The sequence below is a fragment of the Sceloporus undulatus genome, chromosome 2 (genome assembly GCF_019175285.1).
Source record: "Sceloporus undulatus isolate JIND9_A2432 ecotype Alabama chromosome 2, SceUnd_v1.1, whole genome shotgun sequence".
NCBI classification, from domain to species: Eukaryota; Metazoa; Chordata; class Lepidosauria; order Squamata; family Phrynosomatidae; genus Sceloporus; species Sceloporus undulatus.
This window is the reverse complement of record NC_056523.1, coordinates 39,059,802-39,079,247: the sequence shown is the minus strand read 5'-3', so window position 1 is coordinate 39,079,247 and position 19,446 is coordinate 39,059,802. Positions and strand designations below refer to the sequence as shown.

The window sequence follows — 19,446 nt, the reverse complement described above, 5'->3', positions numbered from 1 at the left end:
ATATACGTGAACTTGCATATGTGCATGTGTCAAGCACAGAAGCAAAGTAACCCTTTTGAAGCACACAGACAGTAGACATATGCACTTGCTGACAGTTGCCTGTTAATACACACAGCATGAGAGAATCTCATTTGGCAGGAATATGATGCAGACAGACTGTTAAGGGTCATCTGAAGTGTAATATCTTGAAGTGTGAGGGTACAGTAAATACTTGTGCTTAAAGAATATAAAGTTTTTGGTAATCTTAAAAAACGTGACAGTGAGAGAGACAGAGACACATGGAGAGAAAGCAACTTCTGTGACTCCTACTGCTACTGCTTTTAAATGTTTCTAAGAGCAAGTCCCATTAAAACACCTTTCATTACATCCATATCAAGATAGAAAGAAAGGTTCTCAAGTAGTTTGACTTCTTTTGTACAGCTTGGCGTGTAAAAACACTTGACTACCCATTTGGGGCTCAGAGTTACTTTCTGTCTTTGTTTTGAGAAGATGTGCAAGAGTAGGACCAGTTTTAACCATGTGCCTTGTGAGATAAGTAAGAGGCTTTTGTGAGAAATGAATCTAATGTCAGACTTTATATAGTACATTAGAGCACCCAGGTTATGATCCATTAAGTCCCCTAGCAGAGTCTAAGGGGCTGTGGAGATGGGCCATTAAGGCCGGCCTGGGAGCAGAGTTAGGGCATGGCATCCATATGATGCATGCCCTGACTCCACCCCATAGAGGCATGACTCTGCACACTGCTCCACATGGCATGGCATCACAGCGCTCCTTTGGCACTACGTTTACATGATGCAGTGCCAAAGGAGCACCTTAAAGCTGTGGCACCATGGCTATTTTACCTTTTCCAGAGTGCAAAAAGGAGCCACCTTTTGCAGCTCTTTTTTGTACCCTGGAAAGGCCAGATCAGGGCCACAGCATGCAGTTGCTGCAGCCCTGAATCGGCGCAGCTGGAGGCAACTGCAAGGGCAGTCTGCACAGCCTCTACAGTAGGTCTCCACCAGCATATGTATTCCATTGTCCCTGGCAGAGTGTGTTCCTTCTTCCCTGTTTCCTCTTTGGATTCAAAATAGCACCCATAGGATTCTAGCCACAATTTATGCTCAGGTTAGTACTGGTTTTGGAAACCAGAAGCAGTTGAGAATAGAGATAACGGATGTTCATAAGGAATTCAGAATATAAACTTTCAAGTGTAACATTCTTATTTGTAGTACAAATAGAATGAAGTTTTCTCCCATAGTTCTTTGTTAATTTGTACACAAGCAAACAGTGGTAAGCCAGTGAGGTGCTTTGTAAGTGCATGTTTAAAAAAGATTTAATATTAAGTCCTTACTCCCATAATGATTTTTTTTGCTCATTGTTTAACAAACAGAAACTCAATATGTTTCATATCCTCTCTCTTTTTCTTATTGTTCTACATTATGTTGCCACTACCAAATCCAGGAATAAAGGCATCTCTTACTCCTGGCTGTTGGTTTTGGAAAGGACAGGGGATGTGTGTGTGTGTGTGTGTGTGTGTGTACCAGCTCACAGCACCTTGAAGGATGGCATGGAAATCAAAGGAACAAAGAATACAAGCAGCTTGGCTGCTGCATTTTGTGCTGCTGAAACCAAGTCTTAAGAAATGCCTGTTCACTATTCCTGGAAATGTAATCAATTAATGTACTAAAAGATCAGCCAGAGATCCAAAGCCAATCAATTAAAATATTGCAGTAAAGTAGCAGAGGAATGTCCAACTGGTCAGAAGACCCATGCATACAAATCTTAAGGACACTTTCATTAATTTTGGTGTTTACCTCTATAATACAATGTATGAGCTAATGCCAATTTATATTAATGAAATCAAGATTACGCTCTTGAGGCTATACTCAGTAATAGAATCTGTGCTTTGCATGCAGAGAGATCCAGGTTCAATTCATAGCATCTCTAGTTTGAAAAGGATCTCAGTAGCAGACAAAAGCTACAGGTCTCATGACAAACTAGAGAATTAAGCATGGAAGGTCCTAGGTTGTCATGCGTTGGACACTGTTGAAGACAAACCACATTTTTCTAATACCAGTAACTGGAGACACGTTAAAAAATTGAATCAAAGATTAGGTTAGTCAGTCTAAAATGAAGAATCACATTCTGGAATGGGGCGGGGGTACTCTGGGTAACCTAACCAGCAGGTTTCATCCTGGGAAAGGGAGATAGATGACATTTCATGTCCATGGTCTCAGCCCCCAGTAGCAGGGAACTGAGTAACACCTCAATCTTTTTATCTCAGTGGCATAAGGAGTAAGGAGCTGTCATGATGAAACATGAAACCCTTAGCTACTCTTAGTTTGGCATCCAAAGCTGAAGGGACTCCACTCAAATTTCACCACAGACTGGCTGATCAGTTGGGGGTGCAGACTGCTGTGCTCTCATGACTATTGCTATTGTGAAAACTGTAATTTCAGTGGAAATCCCCAATGGATTGTAAAGATGTTCCACCTCCTCCATTTGCCCCAATGCATGTGCGGCTCCTGTTCTTTCACCAGCCAAGAGTGGATGAAGCCCTTGGGCCAAAAAGGTTGTGGACTCCTGCTCTAAAATTTAGTATGCTTTTATTGTACCCCAAGTTTCCCAAGTTAGAGTATCCAGATGTTATTAAACTAAAACTCCCAAAGTCCCAGCAATTGGCCATAGGGACCCAAGACTGAGAACAACAGCATTAAAGGACCACCATCTACGGGAAAGAGTGTTTAATCCTTTCCCTTACAGATGCTTTAAAATCCTGCCCCCACCCCAACATGGCATTTAGAGAGCAGGGAGGCCTCCAGTGAATTTTTTTGTCCCCTTTAACTGATGCACAGACCTGAACATGTGGATGCAAGAATTAACCATTTCCTCCTTGAGTGTAGTAGTCCCAGCTAAGATATCTGTGTAAAAGGGTTATTTTAGAGTAAAACAAAAACAGACGTAGGGCTGCATACTCTTTTAGTATCAGGTGTGTGTTCTGCCTTAGAAAGAGTGCATTCTGTTGCAACTTTAGATTAGATACTACAGGCGGAAATCTGTCTAAGATTCTAAGCACTTCACCAGTAGTCTTGCTGACTTTCCAAATCTGCCAGAGGTCAAAACAATCTGACCTAGTCTAGTCTGGCTGTTCATTCTCTCCCAAAAGGAAATTGGTCTACCTAACCATCTGAAAATGCAGGCAGGGCATTCCAAATGGGAGTAACACAAATGTGTTAAAGGTTAAAAGGAATCTTTTTCTCTATAGAGATGTGATCTTCTCTGCTTCATTTAAAAAAAATTAGCTTGAAATATGTTTTTTATATATTTTTCTATTTTTTATTACTACTATTATATCTAGCATATTATATCTCTGCTTGCCATAGAGGAAGTCAGGTCATGGCCTTCATCCCCAGTGGCCTAGTAGTGCCAGTTTCCCATCTAAATTTAAAGGGAATTGTTTTATTACTTTCCCCTTCAGCTTTCTCAAGATTCTCCAGGGAATTTTGAAGCAAACATCACTACTAAAAATAATGCCCTCCCCCCTCTCTCCCTCTCTATCTCTCCTTGTCTCTCACATACACCACATAGGACAGGCTGAATTTCATCCTAGAAATGCTCTACACAGGTTGTGTATCCCTTATCCAGAAATCCAAAATGCTCCAAAAACTGGAAAAAAAATTGAGGGCTGGGAAAATGCTTCAAGGTTTTGATTTTGGAATATTTTGAATCTTGGATGGCACAGGTTGTATAATAGTACTGTATTTGTGAGTCTGGAGAGAAATGCAAGAGATGTGGCTGAAGGGAGACTTCAGTAACTATTTGCTGGTGGGAAGCATGGATTCACACCAAATAATATGCTTGGATTCGCCCCATATCACAGATCCTAACCTCTCTCTCTGACCATGCTTCTCTGCAGCTTTGCATCTCTTCAGCCTCACAAACACAGTACACAATATAAATGAAAATACACAATAACAACAACAACAACCTCAGTGGAAGGCAAAAGCAAGCCCCCTCTGGACACTTTTCGCAAGAAAAACCCCTTGATAGGTTCACCTTAGGATCACCATAAACTGGAAATGACTTCAAGGCACACAACAACAACAACAACAAAGTTGGTCAAGTTGATTTTATTTTTCATCTTCCTGAGATCTTTAGATAGAGTAGAGGATGTAAATATTTCTATTAATAAATTAAGACAACTTAATAGCATTTAAAGAAAAATGATGGGACAAATGGAAGGTTGTTTCTGAGTTCTGTATTGTGTTCTTTCTGCTGCATGCCACTGTATCCAATGTTTGGCCCCAATAAGCCTCATCTTCTACTCTTTTGCCTCTATTATCTCACTGTTGTTGGAATTAAAGGCTTTGAGCATGTTGTCTAACTAACTGAATTTTGTCACTTTTTAAAAATTTATTCTCAACAGAGTGCATCAGGAGATTTAATGATTAGGAATATCCAGCTGAAACATAGTGGAAAATATGTGTGCATGGTCAAGACAGAGGTGGATAGTGTATCATCTGCAGCAGAGCTGATAGTGCGAGGTATCCATTTTTCTGAGTAATGCTATTTGCAAAGGTTTAGATGCAATTTCTTAAAGTAAATCATGAAAATGAATCAATTCCCCCCTTTCATGTGTTTTTAGTGAGGTTGAGTTATTTTATAAGTGTTAGTTGCACCACTTTGCAAACTACAGTATAAGAAACTGTGCCTATCACTCTGTTGAATCAGCAGTAGTGGCAGTTATAGGACACTACACTTAAGGACCCCATTTTGATTAGTGATTTTTCCCATTCTACTCTTGCCAGTGAACAAGACTGCAACAATCAGAAGTGGGATCTCAAGTCCTTGTTTCAGCCTCACTCACTGGAAGGAGGGAAACATCCTCCTCCTTGCATTCTGACCAGAAGCTGAAAGGTGAAGGACATTTTCAGCCAAATTGGCTGCCAGCTCTTACAGTGGACTGTGGAGTCAGGCTAGGAGATGTTAGTTAAGCAGATGTAATGAAGTAGCTGATGTAGGATACTGTTTATTGTTAATAAGATTAATATCAATAATAGCATAGCTTTATTAGTTCATACTCCATCCTTTCCCCAATAATGGGACTCAAGGTGGTTGCAGGATTAGCTTTGTGGGTGCAAGGGATTTCATGCACAGGATAATTGCTTTAACCAAAGGCAAATCCACCATTGGATGCAACCCAATACCTTTAATCCAAGAGAGTGATTTGGGCCCAGCACCATTTATTTTTATGTGTACTTGCATTTATTTAACAAAAGGTATTTAGATCCATAGTTTAGAGGATGAGAAAATGTACATAGCTGAACCAAATGCAGGACACTGTAGGAAAGAGGGCCCAGATTCATACATATTTCCCATTCAGCATCTGCAATATCTAGTGATGATTTCTCTTTTGAAACAATGCAGATCTGTCACCATACACTATTTTGCATCACCTTTTGTCACAATACATGATTTTTTAATAAAAGTTTTGAATCACTGTTCATGACTTGAACTTATCTATGTGCAGGTTTTCGTATTTGTAGTGCAGGTTTTCGTATTCAGGTATAAATATTCGAAGTACCAAACTGAAATTTAAGAACTGAAATGCTGTTTTGCATGTCCAGTTTTGCATTTGTGCTAACATTTGTTTCATTTACTAGTCTTCATGATCATAACATTAGATTATGACCAATTAAATGTTTTAAAACAAAAACCCAACCCATTACTATGTATAAGCCCTAACTAAAAAGAAATATATCCTGAATGTGCTAAATTAAATGTGACAGCCCTACACATGGCTACTCATTGTGGCAGAAGCATTTTATCAGCTCTGCCTTCATTGTTGTAGCGGAACCACAACCACTTCATATTTTGCAAATTCTGGAAAATCAAGATTTTCTGGAAAGCTGCAGAAAGCTTGCAATGTGAATTGCTGTCCAAGGTGCTGATATGGAGCTATGCAGGAAAGAAAAGACTACTGAGCTAGCATCATATCAAAAACTGCTTTAGATAACAAATTGTCAAACCAAAAAGATGTTTTAGCAGATTAAAGAAGGACATCAAGGACTAAAGTAAAATACACTGATTTGAAAGGTAGAGAAATCCGGCTGAGCAAAGGTCCCCGAAAGAATACATCATCTGTTCTCTACTTGTAGAATTGCTGTTTCAGAACATGCATTTATACCGATAAAATAACAAAGCAGGAGTTTAGTAAATGTAAAAAATGGCACTTTTACTGCAGTCTAAATTGTTTCCTTCCCCCTACAGTGCTAGCAAAGTAGAAATCAGTTGGCACTATGTTTAGTGATTTTTAGAGTACATGTTATTTTAGAACACCCTTTTAACTTTAAAATCTGATATCTTATTGCATTAGGCTCACCTGGACCACCTGAACATGTAAAAGTGGATGAAATAACAGCTACCACAGCTCGGCTCTCTTGGTATGAGGGCTTAGATAATCACAGCCCAATCACTGGTTATACTGTACAAGCCAGGACACCATTTTCGGTGGGTTGGCAAAGAGTCACAACAGGTAAAGGGAAGGCGCTTATGGCTGCACTTGTGTATATCACAACCCTCAAAGAAACTAGGAATTCATAATTTCTTTCAATATATTTTCTCACAGTTCCTGAAGTAATAGATGGGACAACATTCACAGCTACTGCAGTAGACTTGAACCCCTGGGTTGAATATGAATTTCGTATTGTTGCCAGTAACAAAATTGGAGGTGGAGAACCTAGTTTACCCTCTGAAAAAGTAAGAACTAAAGAGGCAGGTTAGTGGGTTTTTTGTTTGCTTGCTTCATTTGATGTGAGTTCAGTGTGGCAGGTGTTCAAATTGAGATTGTGCATCTGCTGTAGATATCTAAAATTGCATAATTTCTTTATTTAAGTCAAATGCAAGGATTGGTTCTTTATAGTCAGTGACTATTAAAACCTTAATACAGTACATGATAGGATGGAAAGAATTTTTTTTAAATAAGTGTTGGAAAGCTCTAATGAGAATCTTGAACACAGAAACCTTACCTATTTGGCAGTTATTTTGCACAAAATGTGCAAAAAAATTGAGCCCAGAAAACAGCATTTTTTTGTTGTTCCCTTCACAGAAAGTGTGGACTTTGTGCAGAATAAGTCCTGAACTACAAATAATCTTTTGAACACATCCATGCAGCAGGAATAAATTGTTAAAATGACTCATTGTTTCCTTCAAGAAGAAAATCAGTAAAGAATCATATCCCTGATGCGCAACTGTTGTGGAATTATTCTGTACTCAAACAACACTCAATGCCCCTGTTGAAACAACTCCACTGGCTGCCAGTTTGTTTCAAAGCACAATTCAAATTGCTGGTTATGACCTATAAAGCCCTATATGGCTGAGGTGCAGGCTATTTGGCAGACCATATCTCCCTGTGTGAGCTGGCCTGGGCTCTGAGATCATTGGGAGAGGCTGTTCTCTCAGTCCCAGCACCATCACAAGCATGGTTGTTGTGGAAGCAAGAGAGGACCTTCTCAATGGCTGCCCCAATACTGTGCAATTACCTTCCTTGAGAGACCAGAATGGTCCCCTCCTTGTTGTCCTTCTGTTGGCAAGCTAAGACTTTTTTATTCAGACAGGCTTTTAAAACAGAATCTTTAAAGAACAGGCTGTGGCTGTTGTACTTTTTTTAAAAAAAAATTGTACTGTTTTAAAATATTTTTAACTATTTTAGCTGAATGTTATTCTTTTAATGAGTGGTGTGTTTTAATAGTGTAATAGTTTGGTTCTATTTTAATGACAACAGTATGCAGTTTTAATGCATATTTTGGATCCCAGGGTAAAAACTTTCACATGTCCCTTTTGTTTTAAGAAATAGAGGTTGTTCTCACAGTAGTGCTTAGCAGAGTGGCTTTAGCATAGTCTTTTGCTGGCATGACTAATGTTTTGCTCTTGGCACCACTGAACATTCTTAGGTGAGGTGTAGCAGACTGCATATACCATGGACCTTCACATTCTGAGATAAGGAAAACCAATTTCAGTCACCACAGGTTGAAGATTACTAGAGAAGGTCACTCAATAGTGTTTTTTGATGTGCGGCTGTGGAATATTTTTAAGCAATGAGGGGAAAAATAAACTTTCATATGAATAAGAAAATCATTCTCTACAGTATTGTGGCTCTGTCATGTTTAGAAAACAGAAAGAAGTGTGAATGCAAATGTAGATCTGAACATTCACTGCAGTAGTCAAAACAGCTGTTAATAAAGTTTTATTTAAGTGTGGAGAATAAATTAGGCCTATATGATTATTGAATGAGAACACACAGACAAATTGCTTAACAAATATGACAGGCTTTCCTCCTGAAATTTGGACACCTCCTCTGACAAGCCAGCCACATTCTTTGTCTGATACTTAAATTCTGATGGGCTCTTTTTCTCTTTGTCATAGTTGCCTGTAAATATATTCTGACTCTCTTCTTAGAATATGGTTTGACAATATTTATCAGTACAGCACTAAAAGGCAGATTGTGGGTTGGGATGATTCTGATCAGATTCCTGGAAGGCTTAAGAGAACTCTCCCTCCATGACATAGTTCCCATCCAACTCCCTCAACCACCGCCAGTTATTTATTACAAAAGTCATGTGTCAAATGTCACACCTAGTTTGGCCCTTAAATGACTAATTTGTGCAATACACAGAGAGAAATGAGCAAATGTTTACAAAGAGTCCTTAAGGCAAGCATCACTTTAGCAAGATTTTTTATTAATAAAAGAGGAGCCTTACCATATTCATGATTATATTAAGGTGACCTAGACTCTATGTGAGATTGTAAATTAATTAGTGTTATGTTGTACATGTGATTTGTGCAGCTACTTTTTTCTCCTCATAGTTCCGGAAGTACCACCATCTGAAGTAAGTGGAGGAGGTGGCAGCAGATCTGAATTAGTCATCACATGGGATGTAAGTGCTGATCCTATAATTTATTTCCCAAATGTTCCTTTTTTAAATCTCGTATTTCAATCTTAAAATACCTGCCAGATTTTCATTTATCCAGTACTTTTGACTGACATGTTTATTCTGTATACTCCATGTGTATGCTTTCTCCATTTCTTCCCACTTTGATCTTTTACTGATGTATAATATTGTCAGGCCAGTGTTGTTGTTGTTGTTTTTAAAAACAAATCATATTTCAAAGTTATTCATCTCAAGTAGATTTCCACAGTGTCTTGATTTAGCAGAGAAAATTAATACATCTCCTTAGATACTAGTAGTCATGAGGCCAATACGTCTCTTCATGGATTTATTTCCATAGTGGGGGAAAAACCCTCAAACGGCTCTTTAGAACTATTTTCGCTCTCACACACACATCCAAAATCTATCATGGGCACTACAACTCAAAATTTACTTCAAGCTAGATGACAGAGTATGCCCTTGTTGGTTGTACTAGATCTGACCTCTCACTGACATTTTGTATTATAAGTTATGAGATTGTTCTGTAATGTTTGGCAAACAGAAGCACTTGTTGCAGGGAATCCTTTCCTATTAGCAGACAGTTGCATAGAAAATGCTCTTGCTGGAATTTTCCTCATTTTAATGGCCTTTGTTGTGGGAAGGGTTCCACGTACATACATTTCCCCCATACTGTTTAGTATCTGCATGAAACTACTGAAAAGACTTATCCAAAATCTGAAGAGGTTGGTCACATCAGCATGTTGATGATCCCCATGTCTGCCTGTTGTTACAGATTTAAACAAGTTTCCTCTTGGATGAAAGAATATTACTCTTGGTCATGCTGGCCAAGAATTTTGTTGGCTGTGTGTTTTATAGACCATACAGCACTAGTCTCAAAGAAGCATCTTTCACTTCTTGTTTCCTCATAAGCATGATTCCACACATTGCTTCTTACCTATAAAAGCCATATATGGCTTGAGGGGGGATACACACACACACACACACACACACACACACATATATATATATATATGAGAGACCTTCTCCTGTAGCATGAATCTGCCTTGAGCCTGCTTTATTCATATGTGATTCTATAAGATGGCCCATCTCTGAGAGATATGAGTTTGTGAGCAGACTTGAGATTAGGCCATCTCTTTAGTAGAGGTCTCTGTGTGAAAGTGCTTTCCCAGAAAAAAAAAAACTAGATTGCCTCCACTGTTACTAGTTTTTGGACAGATGGTTAAAAATATGGTCAAACATTTACTGAAGGATACTGATTAAAAGGAAAAAAATGCCCTGTTTGATTGCAGTGCAGATACTTGATCAGACTTATTTTATTGTTTTTTGTTTTGTTTACAAATTGTTTTGTTTTATTGCTTATCTCTTTTGATTGCACATCACCTCAAGTACTTGTTGAGTAGAAAAACAATTTAGAAACGTGTCATGCTATAATTATGGAGATGTAGTCCAGAATTTTTGGATTGAGTTTTTAGTGCTATGCATTCAGTGGCACAGACAAATTCCTGGTAAAACATCTGCACATTTGAGCAAGACAAGTCTATGCATGAGAGCAACCTAGATATTAGGATACCTGCTAAAAGGATAAGTAGGCCTATTACTGCCATGCCATGGTACAGTCCAACAGTATTTGCCATTTGGGGCTCTGATGACCTAAGAATAATGAAAGTGAAATTCTTTGAACTCTGTAGATTGATGAATGGTTTATCGCCATCATCATCATCATCATCATCATCATCATCATCATTTCTTATCCACCTCTCCCCATCGGTAGAGATGTGGAACAATAACATATCAACACACAACACATAAGGTCTGTCAAAAACATAGCATCAGTTCAAAACACATAAACCGATTTAATCACATAACAACAGTTTAAAAGAACAAATAAGGCCGGCACATACCAAAACAATCAACCCACAGTTTAATATTAACAATTTAAAAATCATCTCGATAAGCCTGCTTAAAGAGACTGGTCTAAATGCTCTTTTAAATCCAGACAACATATTCAGCTGTCAATTCTCTTCCATCAGGTCATTCCACAGTTTAGAGGAACAGCTGAAGAAAATGTCCTCCAGGTGACAATTGTCAGCCTGGTCTTGACTACCTGGAGTAAACGTCCCACAGAGGTCAAGAGTGTATGGGGTGGATTATATGGAAGGAACTAATCCCATAGATTACCTAGACCTAAACCATGTAGGGCTTTAAAGGTAACAATCAACACTGTTTACCATTCCTGGAAACTAATTGGCAGCTAATGGAGTGATTTTAATATTGATGTAATGTGATCACTTCTAGATGTTCCAGTAACCAATCTGGCTGCCATGTGCATTGCAGAAATCTAGCCCTGAGGTTACCAGCATGTACACTACCATTTTTAGATTCTTCTGCTCTAGGAGGGCACAGCTGGCATAATAGTGAAGCTGATAATAGGCACTCCTGGCTGTCACATCTATCTGACCTGTCATTTGGAGAGTTTTAAATAACTCTGTATACAGAGAGAAGAGAGATGATGCTTTTGTATGTCTTTAATCTGTTCTTGTTTTAGCAATTTGTAAGCCATTTTGTGTCCCACTATTGGGAATGAAGGAAAATTCCTTGTCCCATTAACTCCAGGAAAAATTAGCAGGTCAATTAAGGATCCAGTTCTATTGATAGAAATACATTTCTGTCCCACACCCTGACAGACCAAAATCTGAACAAAAGGGAACCCTGATGTTAACCCTTGTAAACTCTAACATATTTTTTTAAGTTGTCAGGAGCATATATATTGCACATGTGCTGGGGTAACTTTACATCCATATAACATTTCCTGAAGATGTTTAGGTTATCTTTCCAGACCAGACATCTAAACTGGCCAGCTACAGACTCCTTCTATGTAAACAATTTAGTCTTCATTCATTGCTATCAAAAAGCCCTTGACACTGATATGTCAGGAAGGAACTAAATATTCTGAGTACAACATTCTCTGTGTTAGCTTGTTTTTCTGGAGGAAAGTTCCTGAAACTAAGGCAGAAAATTCTACAGAGATTTAAACATTTCTCTAAATTAGTCCAAGTGAAGCCATATTGGATTTCACCTTCAGGGAAAACATGAAGGGGAAAGGACACTTCATGTACATGCTGGCATAGCAGGTCTACAGAATGTAACCTTGGATGATCTCCAAGAATAGGAGCCAAAACAGGCATATGAATTCCAAATTGTGGTGCCTAATTAAGACTGCAATGCTTTGCATAGTTACTAAGAACAAGTCCTCATTGAACTGAGCAATAATTGCATATATGTAAACGAACCTCAAATTGTGCTCCATTCAACTAATGCATAAACCAGTTCCCGGTCTTTTTACAGAGAAACCTATTGTAATTCTGCTCTGACTAAATGCCGTACCAGATGGGGTTGTTGTGAGCAATTTATACCACAGCATTCTTTGCCATTTAATGCTTCCTTCCCCTTTAGACATTGCTACATTTTCTTCTAGACTTTATGTTAAACCTCTTCAAGAGTATCACATTTTAGGGCTTTTCAATGATAATGTTTAATTGTCCAGTATTTATCAAGACAATTGAAAGTTATACCCCCAGAAATTTATATAGTGTTTTCTACAAGAAGTGGATGTAGCTCCAGGCCTCTTTAAGGGTTCTTTCAGTGCCAAACACTGACTCACATCAGTGTTATAGCATAGGTTTTATTGGTGGTAAATGATGTGGCTATTGGACACAGCAGAAAAGCATTTTAGTCCTTTGTCTGATAAGAGTCAAACATCCCCTCACTTCTGCTGCGCAAACACACACACACACACACACACACACACACAGAGAGAGAGAGAGATGGAGTGAGGCCAATGGAGTATGGACATCCAAGGTTTGCATAGTGCAGGAACAAACAAAGAAAGTCAAAGTATGCAAGATTGACCCATCTTTCCTCAATATCTATGAGATCTGTACAAGCAAATTAGTAACACAGAAAAAAATCACTCCCCCCAGTCTATCCACAGCCTTCATAGAGCAAAAGCAAAAAAGAAAAAAGAAAATCCCATCAAGGTCGCAAATGCAAGTGAACCCTTTTAATGTCACTGGACAGTTGTTACTGTTTGGCCTTGATGCTGACAAGAACTCCAAAACCCACCTGCCTCATGGCAGAGGCCCAGACTGCTGCACTATACACAGTTTTCATAAATTTTATTCATTTGAAGTCCAACTCCCTGCTATGCAGGAATCAAAGCACTCCCAATAATAATAATAATAATAATAATAATAATAATAATAATAATAATAATAGATTCCATCCGGCCTCTGTTTAAAAACCTCCAAAGAAGGAGACTCCATCACACTCCTGGGCAGTGTTTTCCACTGTCAAACTACTCATACCATCAAGAGGTTCTCCCTAATACTTAGGTGGAAACTCCTTTCCTGCAGTTTGAATCCATTTCTCCATGTCCTAATATCCGGAGCAGCAGAAAACAAGTTTGTTCCATCCTCAGTATGACATCCCATCAAATATTTAAATACTGTTATCATCTCACCTCATAACCTCTCCTCCAAGCTAAACATACCCAGCTCCCTGAGTCACTTTTCATAAGGCATGGTTTTCAGACCCTTCACCATTTTGGTTACCCTCCTCTGCACATGTTCCAGCTTTTCAACGTACATTTTAATTTGTGGTGCCTATTTAGAAGCATACAGAGACACACACACTGAGAGAGAGAGAGAGAAATTTAATTTTCCTGCATGTGTTTTCAATGCAAACCTCAATATTCTTTGCTCAGGAATCATTTTGCTCAAAATACACATTTTCTGCTCTAAGCCATGATTACTGCACAAATTTTCCCCAACAAGATCCTGAATTATAAACAGGATCAAAAAATATGTAGAAAGCCACATATTATCACAGAGCTGAGAGAAAATGACTAAAATTACAGTGGGCCCTTCTCTTACATGGGGAATACTTCCAGACACACACACACACCCGCATAAGGGAAGAACTGCGTATGCTCGAGACCCATTGAAAACAATGTGGTTCATGCATGTGGCATGGCACAGTGTGCATGCCATAGGCACATGCACCATGGCCTCTTCTGGTGTGTGGCTTCAGTGTAAGCTGAAAGCTGCATATAGTACGCCTGTGGATGATGCGGGCTCACTATGTTTGTTCTTGCATGCAGGAACAAAAGAAGAGAAAGACTTACTTCCCTTTTCCAAAGTAGTTGTATAAGGAGCAGCTGAGTCAAAATGGCTGTACCATGAGCACTGACCAGCAAAATAGCAGAGGTGATTGTTAGGGTGGAGGAGAGCAGAAAGGAGCCATTAGGGAAGAAGGAGAAGAAGAAAGGCTGGAAGCGCCACTAGAAACAACAGCGGTATCGAGAGATGTAAAATGATTGGACACACCTACAGTTACATCCCATGTCACGAACAGGGAGTCACAAAACATGCTGCTCTGATTAACCACCTTAGTTGAGTGATACCTGGAATACAACCTTAAATATCAAATTTTGAAAGTAAGAAAAAGATGGGGGGAAATAAGGCAAAATGGAGGTGGCTATGATTATCAGAATGTCATTGAGATTCAAAAAGAAAAGAAGTAACTACTGCTTCCAAGGCCCTTGGTTGGGGAATACAAATGGTGTAGCTGTATAACCTTTCTGTTTTATTGCTCATTCGCTCCTATTTCCCTATTTATAATCTTCATTATGTCTGTGCTCCATTCTTCCTCTCATAGTTTATTTTTTTCTTCTCCTACCTTTGTACCTTTTCCCATTCTCTTCCTTGTGTATATAATAATCTCTTTTTATTGTAAGAGATCTCCATCAGGCTGTGTCCTTTCTATCTTTCTATTCCTTTCACACCAGACATTTCCTGACTGTATGTAATGGCTATTATCTTTTTCCTCCTTTTTTTCTATCGTCCATTATACCATGCCTTTCTTCCGATGCACATGCATTTCTTAGATTACTGCTTTCAGTTTCTGTATAGAATATTACTGGGCTTTTGTGTTACTATGTTGGATAGGGCTAGAGGGAGACTGAAGCTGTTTTATATTCTGCTTAGCTTTCAATTAATAATTGGTGCTTAATAAATAGTTGACAATGATAACTAGCTGCTCAGGCTTATGCTGTACTCTGGGAGCTGGCCAAGAGCAGCAATCTACTCTTGTGTCTCAGCCTTCTGGGGAAGTAATAAAACAAGGCAAGAACTATATAAGTGGTTTTTCCAGTGTACAAGGGCATGGTGAGCATATAGTCTGTCATCCCAGAATCCTAAATTGCCCAACACGGCAATACTGATATAACAGCAAATGAGTGGTGCAAAGGGTTTTGGACTGAAGGACACAGGTACTAGTAGCTCAGCCGTAGCCAGTCAGTTTTATGAAACCTCCATGTTCAGAGGTAGTTTTCCAATAAATACTTGTTTCTGGGAAGTAACAGTGGTGGAAGGCTGCTGTCTTAATGACTTGCAGTGGCATCCCAAAGGCATATGGATGGTTTTGAGTTTTGCAACTTCCAAGACCCAGTAGGTTCTTGTGGTATATTCCCAATAAATGTGCTCACACAGGCACTCTTTAACATATTGTCTATGTTTCATTTATTGCATTCCATTGTTCCACTGGCTAATTAATTAAAACCAATGATTATGATTCCATGATTCTATGATAATAAGCAGGTTCTTTTAAGATGTCATGCATTTATTGTACTGGAATTTTATATTTACAAGGATTTTTATTGTCATTGTAATATTTCTTCATTTCATTTTCCTGTTTTTACTCAGCCTGTTCCTGAAGAATTACAAAATGGTGAAGGATTTGGCTATGTTGTTGCTTTCCGACCTCTTGGTGTTACAACTTGGATACAGACAGTTGTGACATCACCTGACACACCCAGATACGTCTTTAGAAATGAAAGTATCTTGCCATTTTCTCCATATGAAGTCAAAGTTGGTGTGTATAATAATAAAGGAGAAGGACCATTTAGTCCAGTGACTACAGTGTACTCTGCTGAAGAGGGTGAGTTGTTGATTAATCATCACTTTTGTAACTTTCATTACATCATTTTCTATGAAAAGGAAATGAATGGATATTTGCTTAGCAAGTGTCAGTAAAACCATTTTAATTAGCTGGCAACTGAATATGCTAAGATGTATTTTCCATTTTTCCTTCCATTGTCCTGCACTATTGCTTTTGTTTTGCTTTTGTTTCCTAATACAGAGCCTACTGTAGCACCTTCTGGTGTATCTGCAAGCAGTCTCTCATCTTCTGTAATTGAAGTATCCTGGATTTCCATTCCTTGGAAAATGAGTAGTGGGAGGTTGCTTGGTTATGAGGTAAAAATAAAATTGGAAGACTTCCTCTTTCCTACATGTTACAATGGCTATCAGGGCACTTTCTGTTTGCAAATCTTCATTCATTTGAAGATTGGAAGCTAATACATGTTGTTAAAAATCAGCTGTTCTTCCTTTGTTGCTTTATAGGAAAATCAGTCATGCAAACATCTGGTGATTTCTCTCTCTTTCTCTCGCTCTCTTGTCTGTCTCTTTTCTTTCATTCCTCACCCCCTAATTTTGGAGGGGAAGTTGCCTAAAAGGCCTACTATTGAAAGCTGGAAAGGCAATTTTCTGTTTCTGAATCTAGATGAACACATGGTGGAGTTGCAAATAATCTGGTCTTTAGGGGTGTATAAAAGCCAAATGTAAATATTCACAGATTTTTGTGCAGAACTTGAGCTTTGCCTTATTTGCTGGCATAACACCAGATCAATTACTGCAAGCTCACTAAAATTGCATTGAGAATGAAAATCGGCTGGCAGTCAGCTCCTGCTGTCACAGTCTTTACATGCTTGTATGGTATCTGCTGCATCTCTTGTCACTATCTCAACCTCCATTAATACAAGCCAAGTTGCATTAACATACACATGGTTGTGCTCCTTGCTGCTCTGGGCAAGGCAGTGAAATTGCATGTTCATGATGCCTTTATATAAACTGGTGTTTAAGCTGACAACAAAAGCAAATCAGGCACAGAATTTGATAGTGGCATTTGCAATACATAATAGCAACAGAGAATTTGGTGGTAATGGATGAAAGCTTTTGAGTAACTGCAACTTCTGCAGATCAAAATAAAGTTGTTTCTTGGGGTTTTAACTCAAATGAAATGTTTTCCCCCTCTTCCTTCAGTTATTTCCCATGATACTCTAAAAATTAAATGGCATTCTGACTGTCAAAAGCAAGCAATAGATGCTGAAAATGTAGATCTGAGTAAGCAATAATGTCAACAGTATGTTTTACAGTCAGTGCTTTGCATCCACTAGGTAAGATACTGGAATAATGGTGGAAAAGAACAGACTTCTAACAGAGTAAAAGCCATTGGAAATGAGACATCAGTAAGAATAACAGGCTTGAGGAGCAACCTGGTGTACTTCACAACTGTTCGTGCATACAACAGCGCAGGAGCAGGTCCTTTTAGTGCCACCGTGAATGCAACCACGAAAAAAACACGTAGGTATCATAAAAAAGGGAAAGATGGAAAATTACCAAATGGAGTCCTCTTTTACTTATAGCAATAGCAATAAGTACATTTCTATACTGCTTATCAGTGCACTTAAACACTCTCTAAGCAGTTTACAATGTGGAAGCTAATTGCCCCCAACAAGCTGGCTACTCATTTTAGCGACCTATGGAAGGATGCAAGGCTGAGTGGACCCTGAAGCCCTGCCTTGAATCAAACTCACAACTTTGAATGGCTGCAGCACTACTGCAACCTCTTTACTTGCAAAGAGGTTTTGAAAAATAAGATTTTTTTGAATAAGCTAGTTCAAAATCTGTTGGTATATTCCAACTGATACTTTGTAAGCTTATACATGTGGTCAGTATAAAGACCCTTACCTATGTTTCTTGTCTTCTATGAAGACTGCAACAATGGAAGGTATATAGAATTTTAACTCATACCATTAAAGCAAAGTAGATGCAAGGAAATGAGCTACAGCATACTTAAGCCAAAGCATTCATGGTGTACTGGAAAGACTAAACCTACTGTACTGATAATAATCTGATGGTAGCCAATTTGTTGCCTAGGAACCTCTCCTCTGAGTTTCTAGAGCTTTAGTTCACCCATGTGGCATTAAAGCTTGGTTCGGCTTCTGAAGATAATTTTGTTTTGTTTTCCAAGTTTTCAAACTGAGAATACTATCTTGCTGAAGTATATGCATAGCATTACATATCGATACACAAGTTTACTAGTGGGTCAATATTTACTTATGATTTATATGTAATATTTTTATACTGCTTGATATTGTGAAAGCTCCAAGCTGTTCACATTTTAAAAAAGTATTAAAAGGGTATGCAAACATTTGTTTAAAATTTGAAAAATAATAAAGATATAAATAAGTTTTAAAATATCCATCAATCAGAACTAGAAGAGAGGGTCTCCTACAAGCAAGGGAGTGTGTATATAAATAAATACATTTTCAGCAGCTGGATACTGCCTATATAGCTTCCCAAGGAAGATAACTGAAGAGTGCTACCACTGAAAAGGCTTATTTTTGTAAGGCTGCTTCTGGTGGTTGCGGAGCAAATACTAAGGCCTTCATTGGGGATCTCAGTGGCTATCTGTAGGTGTGGATGTTCATCCAGATCCTGATCAGTTCTATTTGACTGTGGAGCAAGCTGAAGCAAGATGGTGAGGGATGATGGTGATAGTGATAACACAAAATTTAACAGTATATACTGGCAGTAGTACACAGTATAATATTATGATACAAATGAGACTGTAGACCAGGGGTAGGCAACCTTTTTGAGCCGGGGGCCGGGTTGCTATCCCTCAGACAACTGGGGGGCCGAAGCCAAAAAATAAATAATTAAATATTTTTTTTAAAAAAATTAAATATATAAATAAACCAGGACAAATGTAGGACAAAATTTTCAAATGGAAGACACTTTTTTTTTTAAAAAAAAATGGAGGACACGTGAAAAAAATTGCTGATTCTTTAAAAAATGTTAATATAAATGCATGTTTCTGAGGCTTCTATAAACAATTGCCCCCCAAAGGCCCCAGTGGCAATCAGTGGCAGGACCAGGCCGGGGGCCGGTCCCAAGGCCTTGCCGGGCCGCATTCGGCCCGCGGGCCGCAGGTTGCCTACCCCTGCTGTAGACGAAGTCCAAGCTGTTTTTACATGAGCTGCTTATTCCTCCTTTAAATACTACCTGCATCCTCAGGAGATGTTGTGTTTTGCTTTGACTAGAGATAGGGCAATGTCCCCAGAAATAAGGCAAATTGGTTTTTAGAAATGAAAAACAAATTGGTTTATTTACAGAGCCAATCCAAGGAGCTTGGGAAATGAAGACATTTCCCCTCCTAGACAGATTTTTTAAAAACTTTCTACTCCATTTTTGTCTTTCATCCTGACATTGCAAAGCATGTCCAGACTCAAAGAATGGTGGCATTTGGAAATTGGAGCTTTCTTGATGGCTACTGGCTAAGTATGAGCTCTCTCTCTCTCTCTCTCTCTCTCTCTCTCTCTCTCTCTCTCTCTCTC

At 38.7% G+C, this 19,446-nt stretch overlaps 1 protein-coding gene across 1 annotated transcript in view; it reads left to right on the top strand.

Moving 5' to 3' along the window:
- The window catches only part of CNTN3 (contactin 3), a 191,730-nt gene that overhangs the window by 159,970 nt on the left and 12,314 nt on the right, over positions 1–19,446 (top strand). Inside the window, exons 11-17 of the mRNA XM_042454535.1 lie at positions 4,409–4,526; positions 6,359–6,517; positions 6,611–6,760; positions 8,848–8,918; positions 15,692–15,926; positions 16,128–16,243; positions 17,224–17,410. Coding sequence (XP_042310469.1) covers positions 4,409–4,526; positions 6,359–6,517; positions 6,611–6,760; positions 8,848–8,918; positions 15,692–15,926; positions 16,128–16,243; positions 17,224–17,410 — 1,036 coding nt within the window. The remainder of the gene's footprint in view (positions 1–4,408; positions 4,527–6,358; positions 6,518–6,610; positions 6,761–8,847; positions 8,919–15,691; positions 15,927–16,127; positions 16,244–17,223; positions 17,411–19,446) is intronic.